Here is an 18,723-nt window from a genome sequence, read left to right as displayed (position 1 = left end):
GTGATGTCACTTCCGCCCTTACTCTGTGACAGGAAGAGGGGCAGAACCGCGCTTGATGGTATCTGGGAGGACCAGTCTCGCGCATGCGTAGTAGAAGTCAATCAGGTCCAACGCGGCACTTCCGGGATAGAGGGTGACGTGTGCCGGAGAGAAGCGGCGGAGGAGACTGACGGAGACGGACATGCTGACCAAATTCGAGACCAAGTCTGCCCGGGTGAAAGGTATCGGGGTGCAGAATGTGGGGGGTTGCAGTGCTGTGCACCCGGCAGAGGGAGGGGTGAGGCCTTAGTGGGCGGGGCCTGAATGACTGGGCCATGGTGTACCTAAGTATACAGGGGGTACCCCAATATGTGGGGCCCAGACTCTGGCACCCCAGTGGCTTGTGGTATTCCACTACAGGATGTGACACCCCAATATGTCAGATACTATATCTGATACTTCAATATCTGTGGGATCGGACACCCCAATATATGAGAACCTTATTCAGAACCTTATTCCAGGCCGCATTATGTGTCTTCCCTCATATGACTTACAAGGATGTAGAGAAACACAAACCTAATTCTGAAATCTCCTACAAATGTCTGTTCTATTCCTGATCTTGGGATTCAGGACATGGGGTGAGCAACATTTATAGCTCCAAAGACCGAGTACTATCCTACTGGGCGGCACCAACAACCGCAGCGCAGCACAAAATACCAACCCAGAAATAATATATACCACAGGACAGAAAACAAACCCCCCTGCATTCAGAGCATCCAAAAAAAACAAAACATATACTTTCTCCTTCCTGCACCACACTGCGGCCCCTTCTCTCCTCCATGTGCACTCCAATTGATCAGAACCATCTACCCCTTTTAGTCAGAACAGAGGACTACAGGGGTGAGAGAAATTCCCTTTATCCAGACTGATCAGGGCTACTGGTCAGCTTGGTTATATTCGGTACAGGCGGTCCCTACTTAAGGATACCTGACTTACAGACAACCCATAGTTACAGACGGACCCCTCTGCCCACTGTGACCTCTCTGGATGTTACTATAGTCCCAGACTGCAATGATCAGCTCTAAGGTGTCTGTAATGAAGCTTTATTGATAATCCTTGGTCCCATCACAGCAAAAAATGTTGAAACTCTGATTGTCTGGATCTACAATTATAAAATATACAGTTTCGACTTGCATACAAATTCAACTTAAGAAAAAACCTATGGACCCTATGTTGTACATAACCCGGGGACTGCCTGTATAATAATAATAATAATTCTTTATTTATATAGCGCACACAGATTACGCAGCGCTGCACAGGCATGTCAAATTGGTCCCTGTCCCCATGGGGCTCACAATCTAAACAACCTAACAGCATGTTTTGAAGTGTGGGAGGAAACCGGAGTACCCAGAGGAAACCCACGCAAACACGGAGAGAACATACAAACTCTTTGCAGATGTTGACCTGGGTGGGATTCGAACCCAGGACTGCAAGGCAGATGTGCTACTCACTCAGCCACCGTGCCGCCCTAGTATAGTAACCCTTTTTTTTTGTGACTTCTAGGCCTGAGCTTTCACCCTAAGCGGCCATGGGTCCTGACCAGCCTGCACAATGGCGTCATCCAGCTGTGGGACTACCGCATGTGCACCCTGATTGACAAGTTTGATGAACACGATGGTGAGTGACATTGACACCTCTTCCCTTGAGCGGGCGTCATGTGGTTGGGACATCTCTCCTGAGCGGGCGCTTCCCCCTCTTCCCCTCAGCGGACGCCTTGTTATAGGGGCAACTCCTCTGCCCCTTAGCGGGCGCCATGTTATAGCCCATTGATAATGACTCTTGCCTTTCTCTGTGACAGGTCCAGTGCGTGGCATCGACTTTCACAAGCAGCAGCCGCTCTTTGTGTCCGGAGGAGATGACTACAAGATTAAGGTGAGTGGAGTCTGCTCCTGTAGTAACCTAAGTCTGCCTGCAGGGGGAGGGTATTATGCGACCGTCATCTGGTCATGTCTTCTGTCCCCAGGTCTGGAACTACAAGCTCAGGCGCTGTCTCTTCACCCTCTTGGGTCACCTGGATTATATCCGCACCACTTTCTTCCATCATGTAAGTGTCTGCACAAGATGTAGTCATGGGGGGAGGGGCTCGGAGTACAAGAGATTTATAGGAGTCAAAATAAAAGAATTCCACAGCCCCAATATTATGAGCTTGGCAAAACCTATGGTATGAAGCATTGCAAGCGTAACAATTCTTTTGCATCGGGGTCTGTAGGATTTGGGATGTTATATTCTGGGAATGTTGTTTTGCAGGAATATCCCTGGATTCTCAGTGCCTCCGATGATCAGACCATCCGTATCTGGAACTGGCAGTCTCGCACCTGCGTCTGGTAAACCCCTATAACCCGTCTGCCCAATGGGGGGTGAGAAGGGGATTGTTCCCAAATTCTAACCCGTCTCTTTCCTCCCGCAGTGTCCTGACTGGTCACAACCACTACGTGATGTGCGCCCAGTTCCACCCCTCCGAGGATTTGGTAGTGTCCGCCAGCTTGGACCAGACAGTGCGCGTTTGGGATATTTCTGGTGAGCTGCCCAGGTCAAGGGGGTCACCTGAGGGGGGCGTCTCACACTCTGAACTGCAGAAGCTGAGGAGCAAACATTAAAGGGAGTGCCCACAGATTGTGATTGATTGACCTATGTCAGGAAAAGACACCGGTCTCTGATCAGTGAGGGCCCGATGTGATGTCTGTGTGTCACAGATCAGAGATGGATGATCCTGCACTAGGGCTGTCAATCACAATATGTGGACTGCCCCTTAAAGGCAATGTCTCAGGAGTGAAACTGGTAGGTAGAGCAGGGATCCCGCGCCTCACATTTCATCTAGTAAATAGAGACGTCAGGCCTAAGGGTGGCAGAAATGAGAACTCCCACAATTCCTTGCTTTCTTTAGTAATTTGCATTCTAGGAAGTAAAACATTGAAGTTCAGAAATTAGTTGATAATCAGCAGAATTAGAAAGTACATCTGGACGTTAAAGGGGTTGTCTGGTGGTTTAAAAACATGGCTGCTCTCTCCCATAAACAGCGCCACACCTGACCATGGTAGGTGCTGGTATTGCAGCTCAGGTGTATAGAGATGAATAGGGCGCGGTTGCTATACCACGCTGGTGTGGCGGCCATGTGTTTTTAACCTCCAGACAATCCCTTTAATACTAACGTAGATGTAGATGCTCAGGACTCTTAAAGGGATACTCCAGCCTAGTAAGGCATTGCTGTTTCCATGTTTGGATTCCTCTTGTTTCTGCAGTTTTGAGTGAGTCTCGCCCCCACTCACATTTTCGGAGTACACGGCAGATACGACCAGTGGATGAGAGATTATGGCCGGGGTGGGGGGAAGGGCGACGCCGCGCACTTTACTCGCCCCGGCCATAATCTGCATGAACATGGAGGGAACGCTTCTCTCCACCTCTTCTAAAGCTATCGCTGCCGTCTACCTCCTCTAACTCATTGCATGAGCCGTTTAACCCTTTGTGAGCTGCATGCTGCCAGAGAGGGGAGAGTTTGTGAAGAGACAGGGGTCTTATGTGTATTAACATCACAATGTTACATGTTCTTCAAGGGAATGTCCTTAATCTTCCGGGGGGAGGGGGGGCGGCACAGTTATCTGTAATAACATAGACGTTTTAATGATAGGTATTGTGTAGTTTCATATTAATACCACGCTAGATGGCGCTGTTGCTCTTACTAAAGTTGTTTCCAATACATTCTCCGTTTCCGGTAGGGGTCACGTTATGGCCTCTGCTGGTCCTATGAGGGTGGGTGTCCACCCATAGCATGTCGTATGTGATCTAACCCGCAGATATTACACGCATGTCTGTCCTGCCGTAACCACGTAACGAGTATTAACCCCCTCCGGAGCGGGAAGCTCTCACTGGTCCATCGTCAGTGTCCTCGCCGCCCTCTTTATTTGTGCAGTCACAGACATTTTCCATTCATGCTGCTGCCATGTCCATCACCCCACCCGCCATCATCTGAGGAACAAGAGAAGGAGGGGCCTGACATGGCCCTCCCATAGGGGGCTGTGTGTAGTGGGGCGTCAGTGGAGCTACCCCGTAGGGAGCTGTGTATATTGGGGTGTCAGTGGAGCTCCCCCATAGGGGGCTGTGTATATTGGGGTGTCAGTGGAGCTCCCCCATAGGGGGCTGTGTATATTGGGGTGTCAGTGGAGCTCCCCCATAGGGGGCTGTGTATATTGGGGTGTCAGTGGAGCTCCCCCATAAGGGGCTTTGTTTATTTGGGTGTCAATGGAGCTCTGATATATTTTCACCATTCCTGGGGTGTAAACACTTGCTTTGTTCCGATGGATTTCACATCTGAGGGTTTGTTACAGTTGCATTGGGTCTAGTCTACACTATAAAAGCTAAACCACCCGGGTGACAAAAGGTTATAGTGCAAAAAGACCATAGTCCTGGCTGTTTTGCTCGCAGAGGAGTGTAACAAAGTATCTGCTGGGAAATATTGGGGTCTCTATTAGATTTCAGCCTCTCAACCTTAAAATTCCCTGACAGCAAGCAGAGAACATACATTGGGGCTTGTTTTGTAAATCGTTAAGGTCCATAAAAGCCAATCAGAGCGAAGCTTTCATATCTGAAACTGTTTAGGGAACTTGAAAGCTTATCCCTTATTGGTTGCTATGGGGCTTCCATGTAAGGCCCAGGCAGTGAGACTGCTTGTGCTATCCATAGCAACCAATCAGAGCTAAGCTTTGATATTTGTCTTACCAGTTTTACTAATGAAATCTGAGCTCTGATTGGATTCTGTGGACATAACTGAAAGTAAAGGCCTAGCTCCCTGTGTGGTCGCAATGAACCAATCAGAGCAGTGCTTAGAATTTTTTCAGCGCAGGGTTGAATATGAAAACTGGGCTCTGATTGGTTTCTATGGGCTTCAAGATGAGGCCTACTCAATACAGCTGCCTGTGGGATCCATAGCAACCAATCAGAGCTTAGCTTACAGTTATTTATACCAGCTTTATTAATGAAAGCTGAGCTCTGATTGGTTTCTCTGGACGTAACTGAAAATAAAGGCCTAATAATAATAATCTTTATTTATGTAGCGCCATCAAATTCGGTAACTTTACAAATCAAACAGCTGAGCCTTCATGTTTCCATTGCTGTTTGTGACCGGCAGAGGTTGTGCTGTTAGTACAGTAGAAGTGTCGTCACAGTGTGTCAGTCAGCAGGATGTTCCGTTCCCTGCCCCTGTTCACGTTGTCCTTCTTATATAACCTGTCCATCCTTTACTCTCCTCCCATGGAAAGGCCTAAGAAAGAAGAACCTGTCTCCAGGCGCTGTAGAGACTGACGTCCGGGGCCTCACCGGGGTCGACCTGTTTGGGACCACCGACGCTGTGGTCAAGCACGTCCTCGAGGTTTGTAATGCCGTGTGTGTACCAAAGATTTCAGGGAGATGGAGGGAAGACTCTTTATTTTTTCCTAATAGAGCGCCACATCTGCCATCAGGTCGTGTCTGGTATTGCCGCTCAGATCCAAAAAGTCTGACCTGCCATGCAAGACAAAATCTGTAGATGCCTGGGGTGCTGCAGCAGCTGCAGTACCGGGCACAGCCACACCAGGCTGTATGGTGCTGTGTTATTGGTTACCTATTATAGGTGAATGACACTATTATTCAATCAGGGTACATCCCCTTTAAGGCGAATGGAGTAAGTTCTTTCCTACTTTTACTCCAATAGGGTCATGACCGAGGAGTTAACTGGGCGGCTTTCCACCCCACCATGCCTTTAATTGTGTCTGGGGCTGACGACCGCCAGGTCAAGATCTGGAGAATGAACGGTAAGTGGCCCTCACCTCTGCACCTCCTTACATTGTGGGTCACATGGCTACAAAATGCCCATCTCCATGTCCCCTTAAAGGAGACCCTCTAAGTGCCTTTTATACATGTGCAATGAAGATGGACTCACCCTTGTCTGTATCTCTGTTTTCCAGACTACGCTGCGCCCCCTACAGGCCAATTCCCAATAGACCTGACTAGAGGTGTCGTCACGCATGTAGCATATGTGTGGATACAGAGCTCTGTAGTTCTACTCGCCCCCTATTACCCCATCCTGTCCCAATTGACGATGGAGGATGGAAAGTTTGCTCCTCCCACTTGTCCGCATCTCCTCTTGGAATTGAGTTATCACTTTAAAGGACACCATAATGTGGGCAGTAACACTACAGACGCCCTGATTACTGCAGTGATATCATAGAACTGTTTTTTAGCTGCTTTTTTTTCATGATCAGCTCCGCCCCTTCCTTGCTGCCTTATAGAACATGTGTGACTTCTGCACTGACAGGTTGTCTTTTATAACTATAACTACCAGCATGCACTGCTACTTCCTGCATCACTAAATATCACTTATAATAATCAGAAACTTTGGCCGAATAGTGAGTGCAGCTCTGGGGTATAATGCAGGATGTAACTCAGGATCAGTACAGGATAAGTAATGTCATGTATGTACACAGTGACTGCACCAGCAGCAGAATAGTGAGTGCAGCTCTGGGGTATAATGCAGGATGTAACTCAGGATCAGTACAGGATAAGTAATGTCATGTATGTACACAGTGACTGCACCAGCAGCAGAATAGTGAGTGCAGCTCTGGGGTATAATGCAGGATGTAACTCAGGATCAGTACAGGATAAGTAATGTCATGTATGTACACAGTGACTGCACCAGCAGCAGAATAGTGAGTGCAGCTCTGGGGTATAATACAGGATGTAACTCAGGATCAGTACAGGATAAGTAATGTCATGTATGTACACAGTGACTGCACCAGCAGCAGAATAGTGAGTGCAGCTCTGGGGTATAATGCAGGATGTAACTCAGGATCAGTACAGTATAAGTAATGTCATGTATGTACACAGTGACTGCACCAGCAGCAGAATAGTGAGTGCAGCTCTGGGGTATAATACAGGATGTAACTCAGGATCAGTACAGGATAAGTAATGTCATGTATGTACACAGTGACTGCACCAGCAGCAGAATAGTGAGTGCAGCTCTGGAGTATAATACAGGATGTAACTCAGGATCTGTACAGGATAAGTAATGCCATGTATGTACACAGTGGCTGCACCAGCAGCAGAATAGTGAGTGCAGCTCTGGGGTATAATACAGGATGTAACTCAGGATCAGTACAGGAAAAGTAATGTCATGTATGTACACAGTGACTGCACCAGCAGCAGAATAGTGAGTGCAGCTCCGGGGTATAATACAGGATGTAACTCAGGATCAGTACAGGATAAGTAATGTCATGTATGTACACAGTGAATGCACCAGCAGCAGAATAGTGAGTGCAGCTCTGGAGTATAATACAGGATGTAACTCAGGATCAGTACAGGATAAGTAATGTCATGTATGTACATAGTGACTGCACCAGCAGCAGAATAGTGAGTGCAGCTCTGGAGTATAATACAGGATGTAACTCAGGATCAGTACAGGATAAGTAATGTCATGTATGTACACAGTGACTGCACCAGCAGCAGAATAGTGAGTGCAGCTATGGGGTATAATACAGGATGTAACTCAGGATCAGTACAGGATAAGTAATGTCATGTATGTACACAGTGACTGCACCAGCAGCAGAATAGTGAGAGCAGCTCTGGGGTATAATACAGGATGTAACTCAGGATCAGTACAGGATAAGTAATGTCATGTATGTACACAGTGACTGCACCAGCAGCAGAATAGTGAGTGCAGCTCTGGAGTATAATACAGGATGTAACTCAGGATCAGTACAGGATAAGTAATGTCATGTATGTACACAGTGACTGCACCAGCAGCAGAATAGTGAGTGCAGCTCTGGGGTATAATACAGGATGTAACTCAGGATCAGTACAGAATAAGTAATGTCATGTATGTGCACAGTGACTGCACCAGCAGCAGAATAGTGAGTGCAGCTCTGGAGTATAATACAGGATGTAACTCAGGATCAGTACAGGATAAGTAATATCATGTATGTACACAGTGACTGCACCAGCAGCAGAATAGTGAGTGCAGCTCTGGAGTATAATACAGGATGTAACTCAGGATCAGTACAGGATAAGTAATGTCATGTATGTACACAGTGACTGCACCAGCAGCAGAATAGTGAGTGGAGCTCTGGAGTATAATACAGGATGTAACTCAGGATCAGTACCGGATAAGTAATGGCATGTATGTACACAGTGACTGCACCAGCAGCAGAATAGTGAGTGCAGCTCTGGAGTATAATACAGGATGTAACTCAGGATCAGTACAGGATAAGTAATATCATGTATGTACACAGTGACTGCACCAGCAGCAGAATAGTGAGTGCAGCTCTGGGGTATAATACATGATGTAACTTAGGATCAGTACCGGATAAGTAATGGCATGTATGTACACAGTGACTGCACCAGCAGCAGAATAGTGAGTGGAGCTCTGGAGTATAATACAGGATGTAACTCAGGATCAGTACCGGATAAGTAATGGCATGTATGTACACAGTGACTGCACCAGCAGCAGAATAGTGAGTGCAGCTCTGGAGTATAATACAGGATGTAACTCAGGATCAGTACAGGATAAGTAATATCATGTATGTACACAGTGACTGCACCAGCAGCAGAATAGTGAGTGCAGCTCTGGGGTATAATACATGATGTAACTTAGGATCAGTACCGGATAAGTAATGGCATGTATGTACACAGTGACTGCACCAGCAGCAGAATAGTGAGTGCAGCTCTGGAGTATAATACAGGATGTAACTCAGGATCAGTACAGGATAAGTAATATCATGTATGTACACAGTGACTGCACCAGCAGCAGAATAGTGAGTGCAGCTCTGGAGTATAATACAGGATGTAACTCAGGATCAGTACAGGATAAGTAATGTCATGTATGTACATAGTGACTGCACCAGCAGCAGAATAGTGAGTGCAGCTCTGGAGTATAATACAGGATGTAACTCAGGATCAGTACAGGATAAGTAATATCATGTATGTACACAGTGACTGCACCAGCAGCAGAATAGTGAGTGCAGCTCTGGGGTATAATACAGGATGTAACTCAGGATCAGTACAGGATAAGTATTGTCATGTATGTACACAGTGACTGCACCAGCAGCAGAATAGTGAGTGCAGCTCTGGAATATAATACAGGATGTAACTCAGGATCAGTACAGGATAAGTAATGTCATGTATGTACATAGTGACTGCACCAGCAGCAGAATAGTGAGTGCAGCTTTGGAGTATAATACAGGATGTAACTCAGGATCAGTACAGGATAAGTAATATCATGTATGTACACAGTGACTGCACCAGCAGCAGAATAGTGAGTGCAGCTCTGGGGTATAATACAGGATGTAACTCAGGATCAGTACAGGATAAGTATTGTCATGTATGTACACAGTGACTGCACCAGCAGCAGAATAGTGAGTGCAGCTCTGGAATATAATACAGGATGTAACTCAGGATCAGTACAGGATAAGTAATGTCATGTATGTACATAGTGACTGCACCAGCAGCAGAATAGTGAGTGCAGCTTTGGAGTATAATACAGGATGTAACTCAGGATCAGTACAGGATAAGTAATGTCATGTATGTACACAGTGACTGCACCAGCAGCAGAATAGTGAGTGCAGCTCTGGAGTATAATACAGGATGTAACTCAGGATCAGTACAGGATAAGTAATGTCATGTATGTGCACAGTGACTGCACCAGCAGCAGAATAGTGAGTGCAGCTCTGGAGTATAATACAGGATGTAACTCAGGATCAGTACAGGATAAGTAATATCATGTATGTGCACAGTGACTGCACCAGCAGCAGAATAGTGAGTGCAGCTCTGGAGTATAATACAGGATGTAACTCAGGATCAGTACAGGATAAGTAATATCATGTATGTACACAGTGACTGCACCAGCAGCAGAATAGTGAGTGCAGCTCTGGAGTATAATACAGGATGTAACTCAGGATCAGTACCGGATAAGTAATGGCATGTATGTACACAGTGACTGCACCAGCAGCAGAATAGTGAGCGCAGCTCTGGGGTATAATACAGGATGTAACTCAGGATCAGTACAGGATAAGTAATGTCATGTATGTACACAGTGACTGCACCAGCAGCAGAATAGTGAGTGCAGCTCTGGGGTATAATGCAGGATGTAACTCAGGATCAGTACAGGATAAGTAATGTCATGTATGTACACAGTGACTGCACCAGCAGCAGAATAGTGAGTGCAGCTCTGGTGTATAATACAGGACGTAATTCAGGATCAGTACAGGATAAGTAATATCATGTATGTACACAGTGACTGCACCAGCAGCAGAATAGTGAGAGCAGCTCTGGGGTATAATACAGGATGTAACTCAGGATCAGTACAGGATAAGTAATGTCATGTATGTACACAGTGACTGCACCAGCAGCAGAATAGTGAGTGCAGCTCTGGAGTATAATACAGGATGTAACTCAGGATCAGTACAGGATAAGTAATGTCATGTATGTGCACAGTGACTGCACCAGCAGCAGAATAGTGAGTGCAGCTCTGGAGTATAATACAGGATGTAACTCAGGATCAGTACAGGATAAGTAATATCATGTATGTACACAGTGACTGCACCAGCAGCAGAATAGTGAGTGCAGCTCTGGAGTATAATACAGGATGTAACTCAGGATCAGTACAGGATAAGTAATGTCATGTATGTACACAGTGACTGCACCAGCAGCAGAATAGTGAGTGGAGCTCTGGAGTATAATACAGGATGTAACTCAGGATCAGTACAGGATAAGTAATGTCATGTATGTACACAGTGACTGCACCAGCAGCAGAATAGTGAGTGCAGCTCTGGGTTATAATACAGGATGTAACTCAGGATCAGTACAGGATAAGTAATGTCATGTATGTACACAGTGACTGCACCAGCAGCAGAATAGTGAGTGCAGCTCTGGGGTATAATACAGGATGTAACTCAGGATCAGTACAGGATAAGTAATGGCATGTATGTACACAGTGACTGCACCAGCAGCAGAATAGTGAGTGCAGCTCTGGAGTATAATACAGGATGTAACTCAGGATCAGTACCGGATAAGTAATGGCATGTATGTACACAGTGACTGCACCAGCAGCAGAATAGTGAGTGCAGCTCTGGAGTATAATACAGGATGTAACTCAGGATCAGTACAGGATAAGTAATGTCATGTATGTACACAGTGACTGCACCAGCAGCAGAATAGTGAGTGCAGCTCTGGGGTATAATGCAGGATGTAACTCAGGATCAGTACAGGATAAGTAATGTCATGTATGTACACAGTGACTGCACCAGCAGCAGAATAGTGAGTGCAGCTCTGGGGTATAATGCAGGATGTAACTCAGGATCAGTACAGGATAAGTAATGTCATGTATGTACACAGTGACTGCACCAGCAGCAGAATAGTGAGTGCAGCTCTGGGGTATAATGCAGGATGTACATGTATTATTGGGGATATTCTTGGTGCCATTTTCTGATGCTTGTCCTGATTTGGTGCAGAATCCAAGGCCTGGGAGGTGGACACGTGTCGGGGACATTACAACAACGTCTCCTGCGCCGTCTTCCATCCTCGCCAGGAACTGATCCTCAGTAACTCTGAAGATAAAAGCATCCGCGTCTGGGACATGTCCAAGAGGTGAGTTGCGCCCCCTACCTGTGTGTAATGATAAATATAAAGGGGGGGCTCTTGTGACTGCGCTTTACTTATGTAAATGTTCTTCTCCGACTTAGAACTGGAGTCCAAACCTTCCGCCGAGATCACGACCGCTTCTGGGTCCTGGCCGCACACCCCAACCTCAACCTCTTTGCTGCAGGTAAGATCATTGGGGATCCAGGCATCATGCTGGGACTTGTAGTTGTGATGCAGCTGTGGACTCCCCCGCTGACATGTCGCTGATCTCCTCCAGGACACGATGGTGGGATGATCGTATTTAAGCTGGAGCGGGAGCGTCCGGCCTACGCCGTGCACGGGAACATCTTGTACTACGTCAAGGACAGATTCCTGCGTCAGCTCGACTTCAACAGCTCCAAGGACGTGGCCGTCATGCAGCTCCGGAGGTGAGATCCACTATATCAGAACCACATACTGGGTCATGACTACAAGAAACGGGACAAAAGTATCATTATAGGGGATACATTAACCACAGAAATTATTAATATCTTCCACATCTCCTCCCCACTGCTCTGAGTAAAAGCTGTAGCATGATTCTGGCTGAATGAACATGGATACAAGAATAGTATCTACACGTCCTGTCTCTATTCCAATCTAATTGTGTCTTCTCTGCGCAGCGGCTCCAAGTTCCCGGTCTTCAATATGTCGTATAACCCGGCCGAGAACGCCGTCCTGCTCTGCACGGTAAGAAAAGCCGCATTTTGTTGTATAAAGATCTCTGCTTCATGTCGGTGACTGGAGTCATTATCAGATGCCCAAAAACACATGAACTGACCCTGAACTGACAGAGCGGAGGAGTTTGTTACAGTGTATCAGTCTAGGTAATTGGTGTCCAGGGACAGCACCTAATACCGCCCCTTAATTTTAAGGGGCTCCTGGAGGTCTGTCCGGACAGGCCAAGGAGTGATCCACTATCCTGATGAAGTGTAGCTTACCAATACACTGTAACAAAGCTGCTGCGCTGTGGGAAGGGGAAATTTTCAGGTTAGGGTATGTTTAATATAGGATGGAGAACCTTTTGGGGGATTAATCCCAAATATTTTTGTTTCCTGTGGACAGAGGGCCAGTAACCTGGAGAACAGCACGTACGACCTGTACACAATCCCCAAGGACTCCGACTCCCAGAATCCTGATGGTAAGAGCTGGGGTTGTCGCAGAATTGTGACTACAGGTCTGGAGTATATTAAAGACCCCCCCCCCCCCTTCTATCTCTCTGCTGTACATTACCCATAACACCTTCTCCTTCATCCTCCTCAGCTCCAGAAGGGAAGCGTTCCTCCGGCCTGACCGCCGTCTGGGTGGCGCGGAATCGGTTTGCCGTCCTGGATCGCATGCACTCAGTGAGTGGCGGTGCTTGTGTTATATGGTATGACCTTCGCCCACCTCCGGGCTGCCTCTCTGACCTCTCCTCCCCCCACAGATCCTCATCAAGAACCTGAAGAATGAAATCACCAAGAAGGTCCAGGTGCCAAACTGCGACGAGATCTTCTACTCCGGAACCGGGAACCTCCTGCTCCGAGACGCCGATTCCATCACCTTGTTTGACGTACAGCAAAAACGGTAAAGACAAGCAGAGCACGACTTCCCTGGACACTGTACTTCCGGGGAGATGCAATACTGAGCCTCTATACAATGTAGTGAAGAGATTGCTGAGCACCTGGGACCCCAATATGAGATGAAGTTGTAAGGATAAGTTATCACTATCCCTTAGAGAAGTTTTGCCTTCAGACGATCCCTACTCAATAAGCCATTGACTATAATACTGATGACAAAATCATTTTTCACTCCGGTAATCTTTTCAGCAGCCTGACTGTAAGTCTTTAGTTTCCCTGCAGCTCCCCCACAGGAGAAATAGAGTATTACACACAGGACAGGACCTCCAGAGCTAAATATACACCCATTATCAGGCTAATCCTAATCTAAGATGGATCTATAGGGCCTGACCTTTAGGTTAGGGGGGTAACCATGCCATTGTTACCCTGGGCAGTGCTCCCCTATGATCAGACTATGAATACATTGCTGTTACACACTTATCTCTGCACACAGGACTCTTGCATCCGTGAAGATCTCCAAAGTGAAGTATGTGATCTGGTCTTCAGACATGTCTCACGTGGCGCTCCTGGCCAAACATGGTGAGTAAAGATATGCAGCACCCATGGGCAGGGGCACCCATTTATTTATACGGAGTGGCTCATTTCCATCCATCCATCCACAGCCATTATGATCTGCAACAGAAAGCTGGAGTCTCTGTGTAACATCCACGAGAACATCCGGGTGAAGAGCGGAGCCTGGGACGAGAGCGGAGTGTTCATCTACACAACCAGCAACCACATCAAATACGCGCTCACCACCGGGTATGTACAGGGGGAATAGGACGTATTCATGGAGTCTAAAGGGGCGCCATGCGTTATAGTCATCTATTTGTAGAAGTAACAAGGCTCACTAGTCAGTCATTGTCATTGCAGGGACTACGGCATCATCCGGACCCTCGATCTGCCCATATACATTACAAGAGTGAAGGGGAACAGCGTGTACTGCCTGGACCGGGAGTGCCGCCCTCGGGTGCTCACCATCGACCCTACAGAATTCAAGTTCAAGTTGGCCCTTATTAACAGGAAGTACGATGAGGTAGGTGTAAGCGTCTCCATTCTGTGTCTGCACCATGGTCTTATCCCATTCAGCACTCCTGGCTGGTGCACCCAAGGTGCCCCCCTACCCCCACCTAGGCCTTGTACCCGGTCTGGCGCTCCCCCCTCCTGGGCCACTGCCTGGCTTCATCCTCTCTGCGTCTCCCTAGGCTCTCACCCTGAGGCTCCTGCCAAATATTCTGAATTGTGCTGTGACAGTCGGCCATGAACTCTCTCTCTCTGCTCGTAGGTCCTGCACATGGTGAGGAATGCCAAGCTGGTGGGCCAGTCCATCATCGCCTACCTGCAGAAGAAGGGGTACCCAGAGGTGGCGCTGCACTTTGTCAAAGATGAGAAGACGAGGTTCAGCTTGGCCTTGGAGTGCGGTAACATTGAGGTAAGTAGCTGATCCTCAATTAACCTCTTCCCTAATGATGAAGGTCCTGGCAGGGCTCTACTTAAGCATTTCTATCACATATGTCAGCGTCCTCCACATCTTCAGATGTATTCCTCTATAGCTAGAGGTCGGCCTCTAACCTCTCCCTCCTCTGACCTCACCAGATCGCCCTGGAGGCGGCCAAGGCCCTGGATGACAAGCACTGCTGGGAGAAGCTGGGCGAGGTGGCTCTGCTACAGGGCAACCACCAGATCGTGGAGATGTGCTACCAGCGCACCAAGAACTTCGACAAGCTCTCCTTCCTCTACCTGATCACCGGCAACCTGGAGAAACTGCGCAAGATGATGAAGATCGGTAAGTGGAGCCGCAGGAGGCGGGAGGGTAGCAGGGCACATGGCCGGCAGCACGGGACTCATGTCTTCTTCTACTTGTAGCTGAGATCCGGAAGGACTTCAGTGGTCAGTACCAGAACGCCCTGTACCTGGGAGACGTGGAGGAGAGGGTAAAGATCCTCAAGAACTGCGGGCAGAGTAAGTACCCACCCACCAGTGGTGGTATGACCGACTTCTTACTCCTACCCCCTTATCTAATACACCCCCTTCACCTGCGCAGAGTCTCTGGCCTATCTGACCGCTGCCACCCATGGGATCACCGAGGAGGAGGAAAATCTACAGGAGACGTTTGACCCCGAGAAAGAAATTGTAAGTTCTCGATCAGGGGTACAAAGAGCGTCCCCTAGTGGGGAATACAGGCATAGGTTAGGGTCCTAGGGCAAGATATCTGGGGGGTACAAAGCATAGAGATGGCCATGTTTCCAGAACACCTGTAGGGGGCAGCACATGGTCACCTCGGGCCCCTGCTCTTCTGATATAATCACTAGTGTATAATCTGTGCTCACATTGTACAGATCCCAGAGGTGGATCCAGATGCCAAGCTGCTCATGCCCCCTCCTCCGGTGATGCCCCTGGACACCAACTGGCCTCTGCTCACCATGTCTAAAGGCTTCTTCGAAGGAAGCATAGCCGGGAAAGGTAGGTTGTCCTGGAGAGATGTGTAATCATACCTCTGTGTATGTAAGTAGCCGCAGAACTGATTGATTTATATTCCAGTGAATTCATCTAATGCACTGGAGATGTGTCCTCACACTGCTGTGCTCTGTGCTCTCTGAAATAAGGGTTAGGTATTTTCCCTGGAGAGATGTGTAATCAGACCTTTGTGTATGTTGTTGGTAGCAGCAGGACTGTGATATAAGGAATTATATTCCAGGATTGTAGCTGCTGCACTGGGGGTGTCCTTACACTGCTGTGCACTTGGGCAGTTTTTCAGCTTTTCCTTTTCGCTCTGGGTAAAACTTTTGGTTTAAAAAGTGCAGCAGTGACGTAGTGCAGAATACATGAGACATTTCTCTGTGCAGAGAGATCAGAGCACAGCAGTGTGAGGATGATGATGACAGCCGGTCTGGAATGATCTCCTTTTATCACCCATTAGGTAAAGGAGCGATGGCGGCTGACATTGATGTGGACACGGTGGGAGGAGAAGGCTGGGGAGAAGACGCTGAGCTGGCGCTGGATGAAGGTGAAGGCAGCGGCCCGTGTTCTGTGTCCTCCCTCCTCGTGTCTTCTATACGTGTGTGTGTGATCCTCACCTCTCCCACCTCTCATTCCAGATGGATTCGTGGACGCCGGTGAGACATTCGGAGATGATGCTCCCGGAAAGGGACAGGAAGAGGGAGGCGGATGGGACGTGGAAGAAGACTTGGACCTCCCTCCGGAGCTGGTGAGTAGACCTGGATCTTCAGGAGGTCTGGAGGTGGACTTCATCTTCAACTGTTTCCTATAACTTCGGTTGTCTTCTCCTCAGGACATTCCTGCTGGTTCCTCTGCTTCAGGAGAAGACGGCTTCTTTGTGCCACCTACTAAGGGCACTAGTCCTGGACAGGTAGGTTGCCCTCTACTACACCTGCCATGGTATCTTCTGCAGTATAATGGGCCTTCGATCATCTCTCTATCTTCTTCATCCCTAGTCTTGGTGTAACAACTCCCAGCTCCCTGTAGACCACATCCTGGCAGGATCCTTCGAGACGGCCATGCGGGTAAGTTCACCACAAGCCTTAGCATCGTCCTCTGCCATGGGATTGGCACAGCAGATGTGTGACCTCAGTCTTCTCCTCTCCGCAGCTCCTCCATGACCAGGTGGGGGTGGTGAACTTTGCGGCGTATAAGCAGCACTTCCTTCACACCTTCTCCAGGGGGCGCAGCACTTACCTGGCCCTGCCTGGGCTGCCAGCCATGTACGCTTATCCACAGCGCAACTGGTAAGGAGTTATTCTATATTTAGCCTACCTGCAGCTACCACTAGGGGGAGCTCATTACCTTACATGCAGACATACACAAATCTCAGTAGTCAGAGCCGAGACTGAGGCTCATTCGCACGTTGGAGCCATCTGCCGTCCCCTAATCATCACACAGGTCACAATATGGCTTCCCTCACCCTATAGGAAGGACGCAGGATTGAAGAACGGACTCCCGGCCGTGGGCCTGAAGCTCAGCGACCTGATCCAGCGCCTGCAGCTGTGCTACCAGTTGACCACATCCGGCAAGTTTGAGGAAGCGGTGGAGAAGTTCCGGCTGATCCTCCTCAGCGTCCCCTTACTGGTGGTGGACAACAAGCAGGAGATTGCGGAGGTGCGGCGAGGGGGTCCTGTAGTGTTAAAGGGGAGGTCCTATATGAAGCGAACGGAACCGGTGTTGATGCTGGATTCTCCTTTGTTGCAGGCCCAGCAGCTGATCACCATCTGCAGGGAGTATATCGTGGGGTTGTCTATGGAGATAGAGCGGAAGAAGCTTCCGAAAGACACCTTGGAGCAGCAGAAGCGCATGTGTGAGGTGAGAGCGCGGCCCCATCCTACGCGATTGGGGGGGGGCTATTCCTATTCTTTTACGTAAACGCTGTGACGCAACGTTTGCAGATGGCGGCCTACTTCACGCACTCCAGCCTGCAGCCGGTGCACATGATCCTGGTCCTGAGGACTGCGGTTAACCTCTTCTTCAAGCTGAAGAACTTCAAGACGGCGGCCGCCTTCGCCAGGCGACTTCTAGAATTAGGACCGAAACCGGAAGTGGCGCAGCAGGTAGGTAACTTCTGTGTAGTGAGATTGTGGGGGCGGCGGCCGTCCGTCCGTAAACTAATACTCTACGTATGACACAGACGCGCAAGATCCTGGCAGCGTGCGAGAAAAACCTGACGGACACCTACCAGCTCAACTACGACATGCACAACCCCTTCGATATCTGCGCCGCCTCGTACCGGCCCATATACAGGGGCAAACCGGTGGAGAAGTGTCCCCTCAGCGGGGCCTGCTACAGCCCAGAGTATAAAGGACAGATCTGCAGGGTCACCACGGTATGTACAGAGGCAGATCTTAAAGGGATGGAGCTCAGGCCGGACTCTGCTCCTTTAAGAAAAATCTAATAGTTTGGGGGGGTTTTTTTACCCGTTTTATATTCACAGGTGACGGAGATCGGAAAAGACGTCATCGGATTGAGGATCAGCCCCTTACAGTTCCGTTAGGACCTCACAGTCCTGAAATCAGCCTTATTTTTTATGTCTTGTCGTGCCCATCCTGATTATAAGTAGCCTGCGCTGCTGGCTCCGCCCCCTTCTATCCCCCCCCCCCCCCCTAAGCTTCATCGACACTTTGGGCGCCTGTTAGTAACTTGTAATGAATTAACATCCTTGTTGTATGCGAAATAAAATTCACCAGTAGGAAAATTCTGTGTTTTTGAGGAGTTTGTGACGGTATAAGTAAATGCGTTGTATTACTTCCGGAACGTCGTGACCCATGTGCATGAGTCAGGGAAGAATAACGTAAAAATGTTTATCCTGTTCGTAAGGTGCCTAAAATTGCATTTTATCTACCAGTATTACACAGTTCTGTGTCCAGACTGTGAAGGATACAGGTCTCTCTTCCCCTCTCGCAGCAGGAAATCTCAGAAATCATCAGTTACACCCAGTCTA

General features: G+C 48.4%; 1 protein-coding gene across 2 annotated transcripts; it reads left to right on the top strand.

Moving 5' to 3' along the window:
- The first annotated feature begins 53 nt into the window (after nucleotides 1-53).
- Nucleotides 54-18,482, top strand: COPA (COPI coat complex subunit alpha). 2 transcript variants are annotated; one of them, XM_072114849.1, is made up of 34 exons: nucleotides 54-221; nucleotides 1,543-1,656; nucleotides 1,838-1,911; nucleotides 2,003-2,083; nucleotides 2,287-2,363; nucleotides 2,447-2,556; nucleotides 5,292-5,401; nucleotides 5,723-5,822; nucleotides 5,976-6,023; nucleotides 11,511-11,646; nucleotides 11,742-11,824; nucleotides 11,918-12,068; nucleotides 12,300-12,366; nucleotides 12,742-12,817; nucleotides 12,940-13,022; nucleotides 13,103-13,242; nucleotides 13,729-13,814; nucleotides 13,898-14,036; nucleotides 14,148-14,310; nucleotides 14,560-14,706; nucleotides 14,871-15,060; nucleotides 15,141-15,236; nucleotides 15,319-15,407; nucleotides 15,614-15,737; nucleotides 16,195-16,281; nucleotides 16,373-16,482; nucleotides 16,567-16,644; nucleotides 16,730-16,798; nucleotides 16,884-17,020; nucleotides 17,204-17,390; nucleotides 17,481-17,591; nucleotides 17,675-17,836; nucleotides 17,914-18,108; nucleotides 18,217-18,482. In XM_072114849.1, exons 1-34 carry the CDS (start codon nucleotides 182-184, stop codon nucleotides 18,274-18,276), a joined length of 3,720 nt encoding a protein of 1,239 aa, XP_071970950.1. In that variant the 5' UTR covers nucleotides 54-181; the 3' UTR covers nucleotides 18,277-18,482. The 2 variants fall into 2 exon arrangements, with proteins under 2 accessions (XP_071970950.1, XP_071970951.1); XM_072114850.1 differs by lacking the exon at nucleotides 5,976-6,023 and having other exon boundaries at nucleotides 55-221.
- Nucleotides 18,483-18,723: the final 241 nt, after the last annotated feature.

Source organism: Engystomops pustulosus, chromosome 7 (assembly GCF_040894005.1).
Source record: "Engystomops pustulosus chromosome 7, aEngPut4.maternal, whole genome shotgun sequence".
In the NCBI taxonomy this organism is placed as follows: Eukaryota; Metazoa; Chordata; class Amphibia; order Anura; family Leptodactylidae; genus Engystomops; species Engystomops pustulosus.
This window is presented reverse-complemented; position numbering and strand designations above follow the sequence as displayed.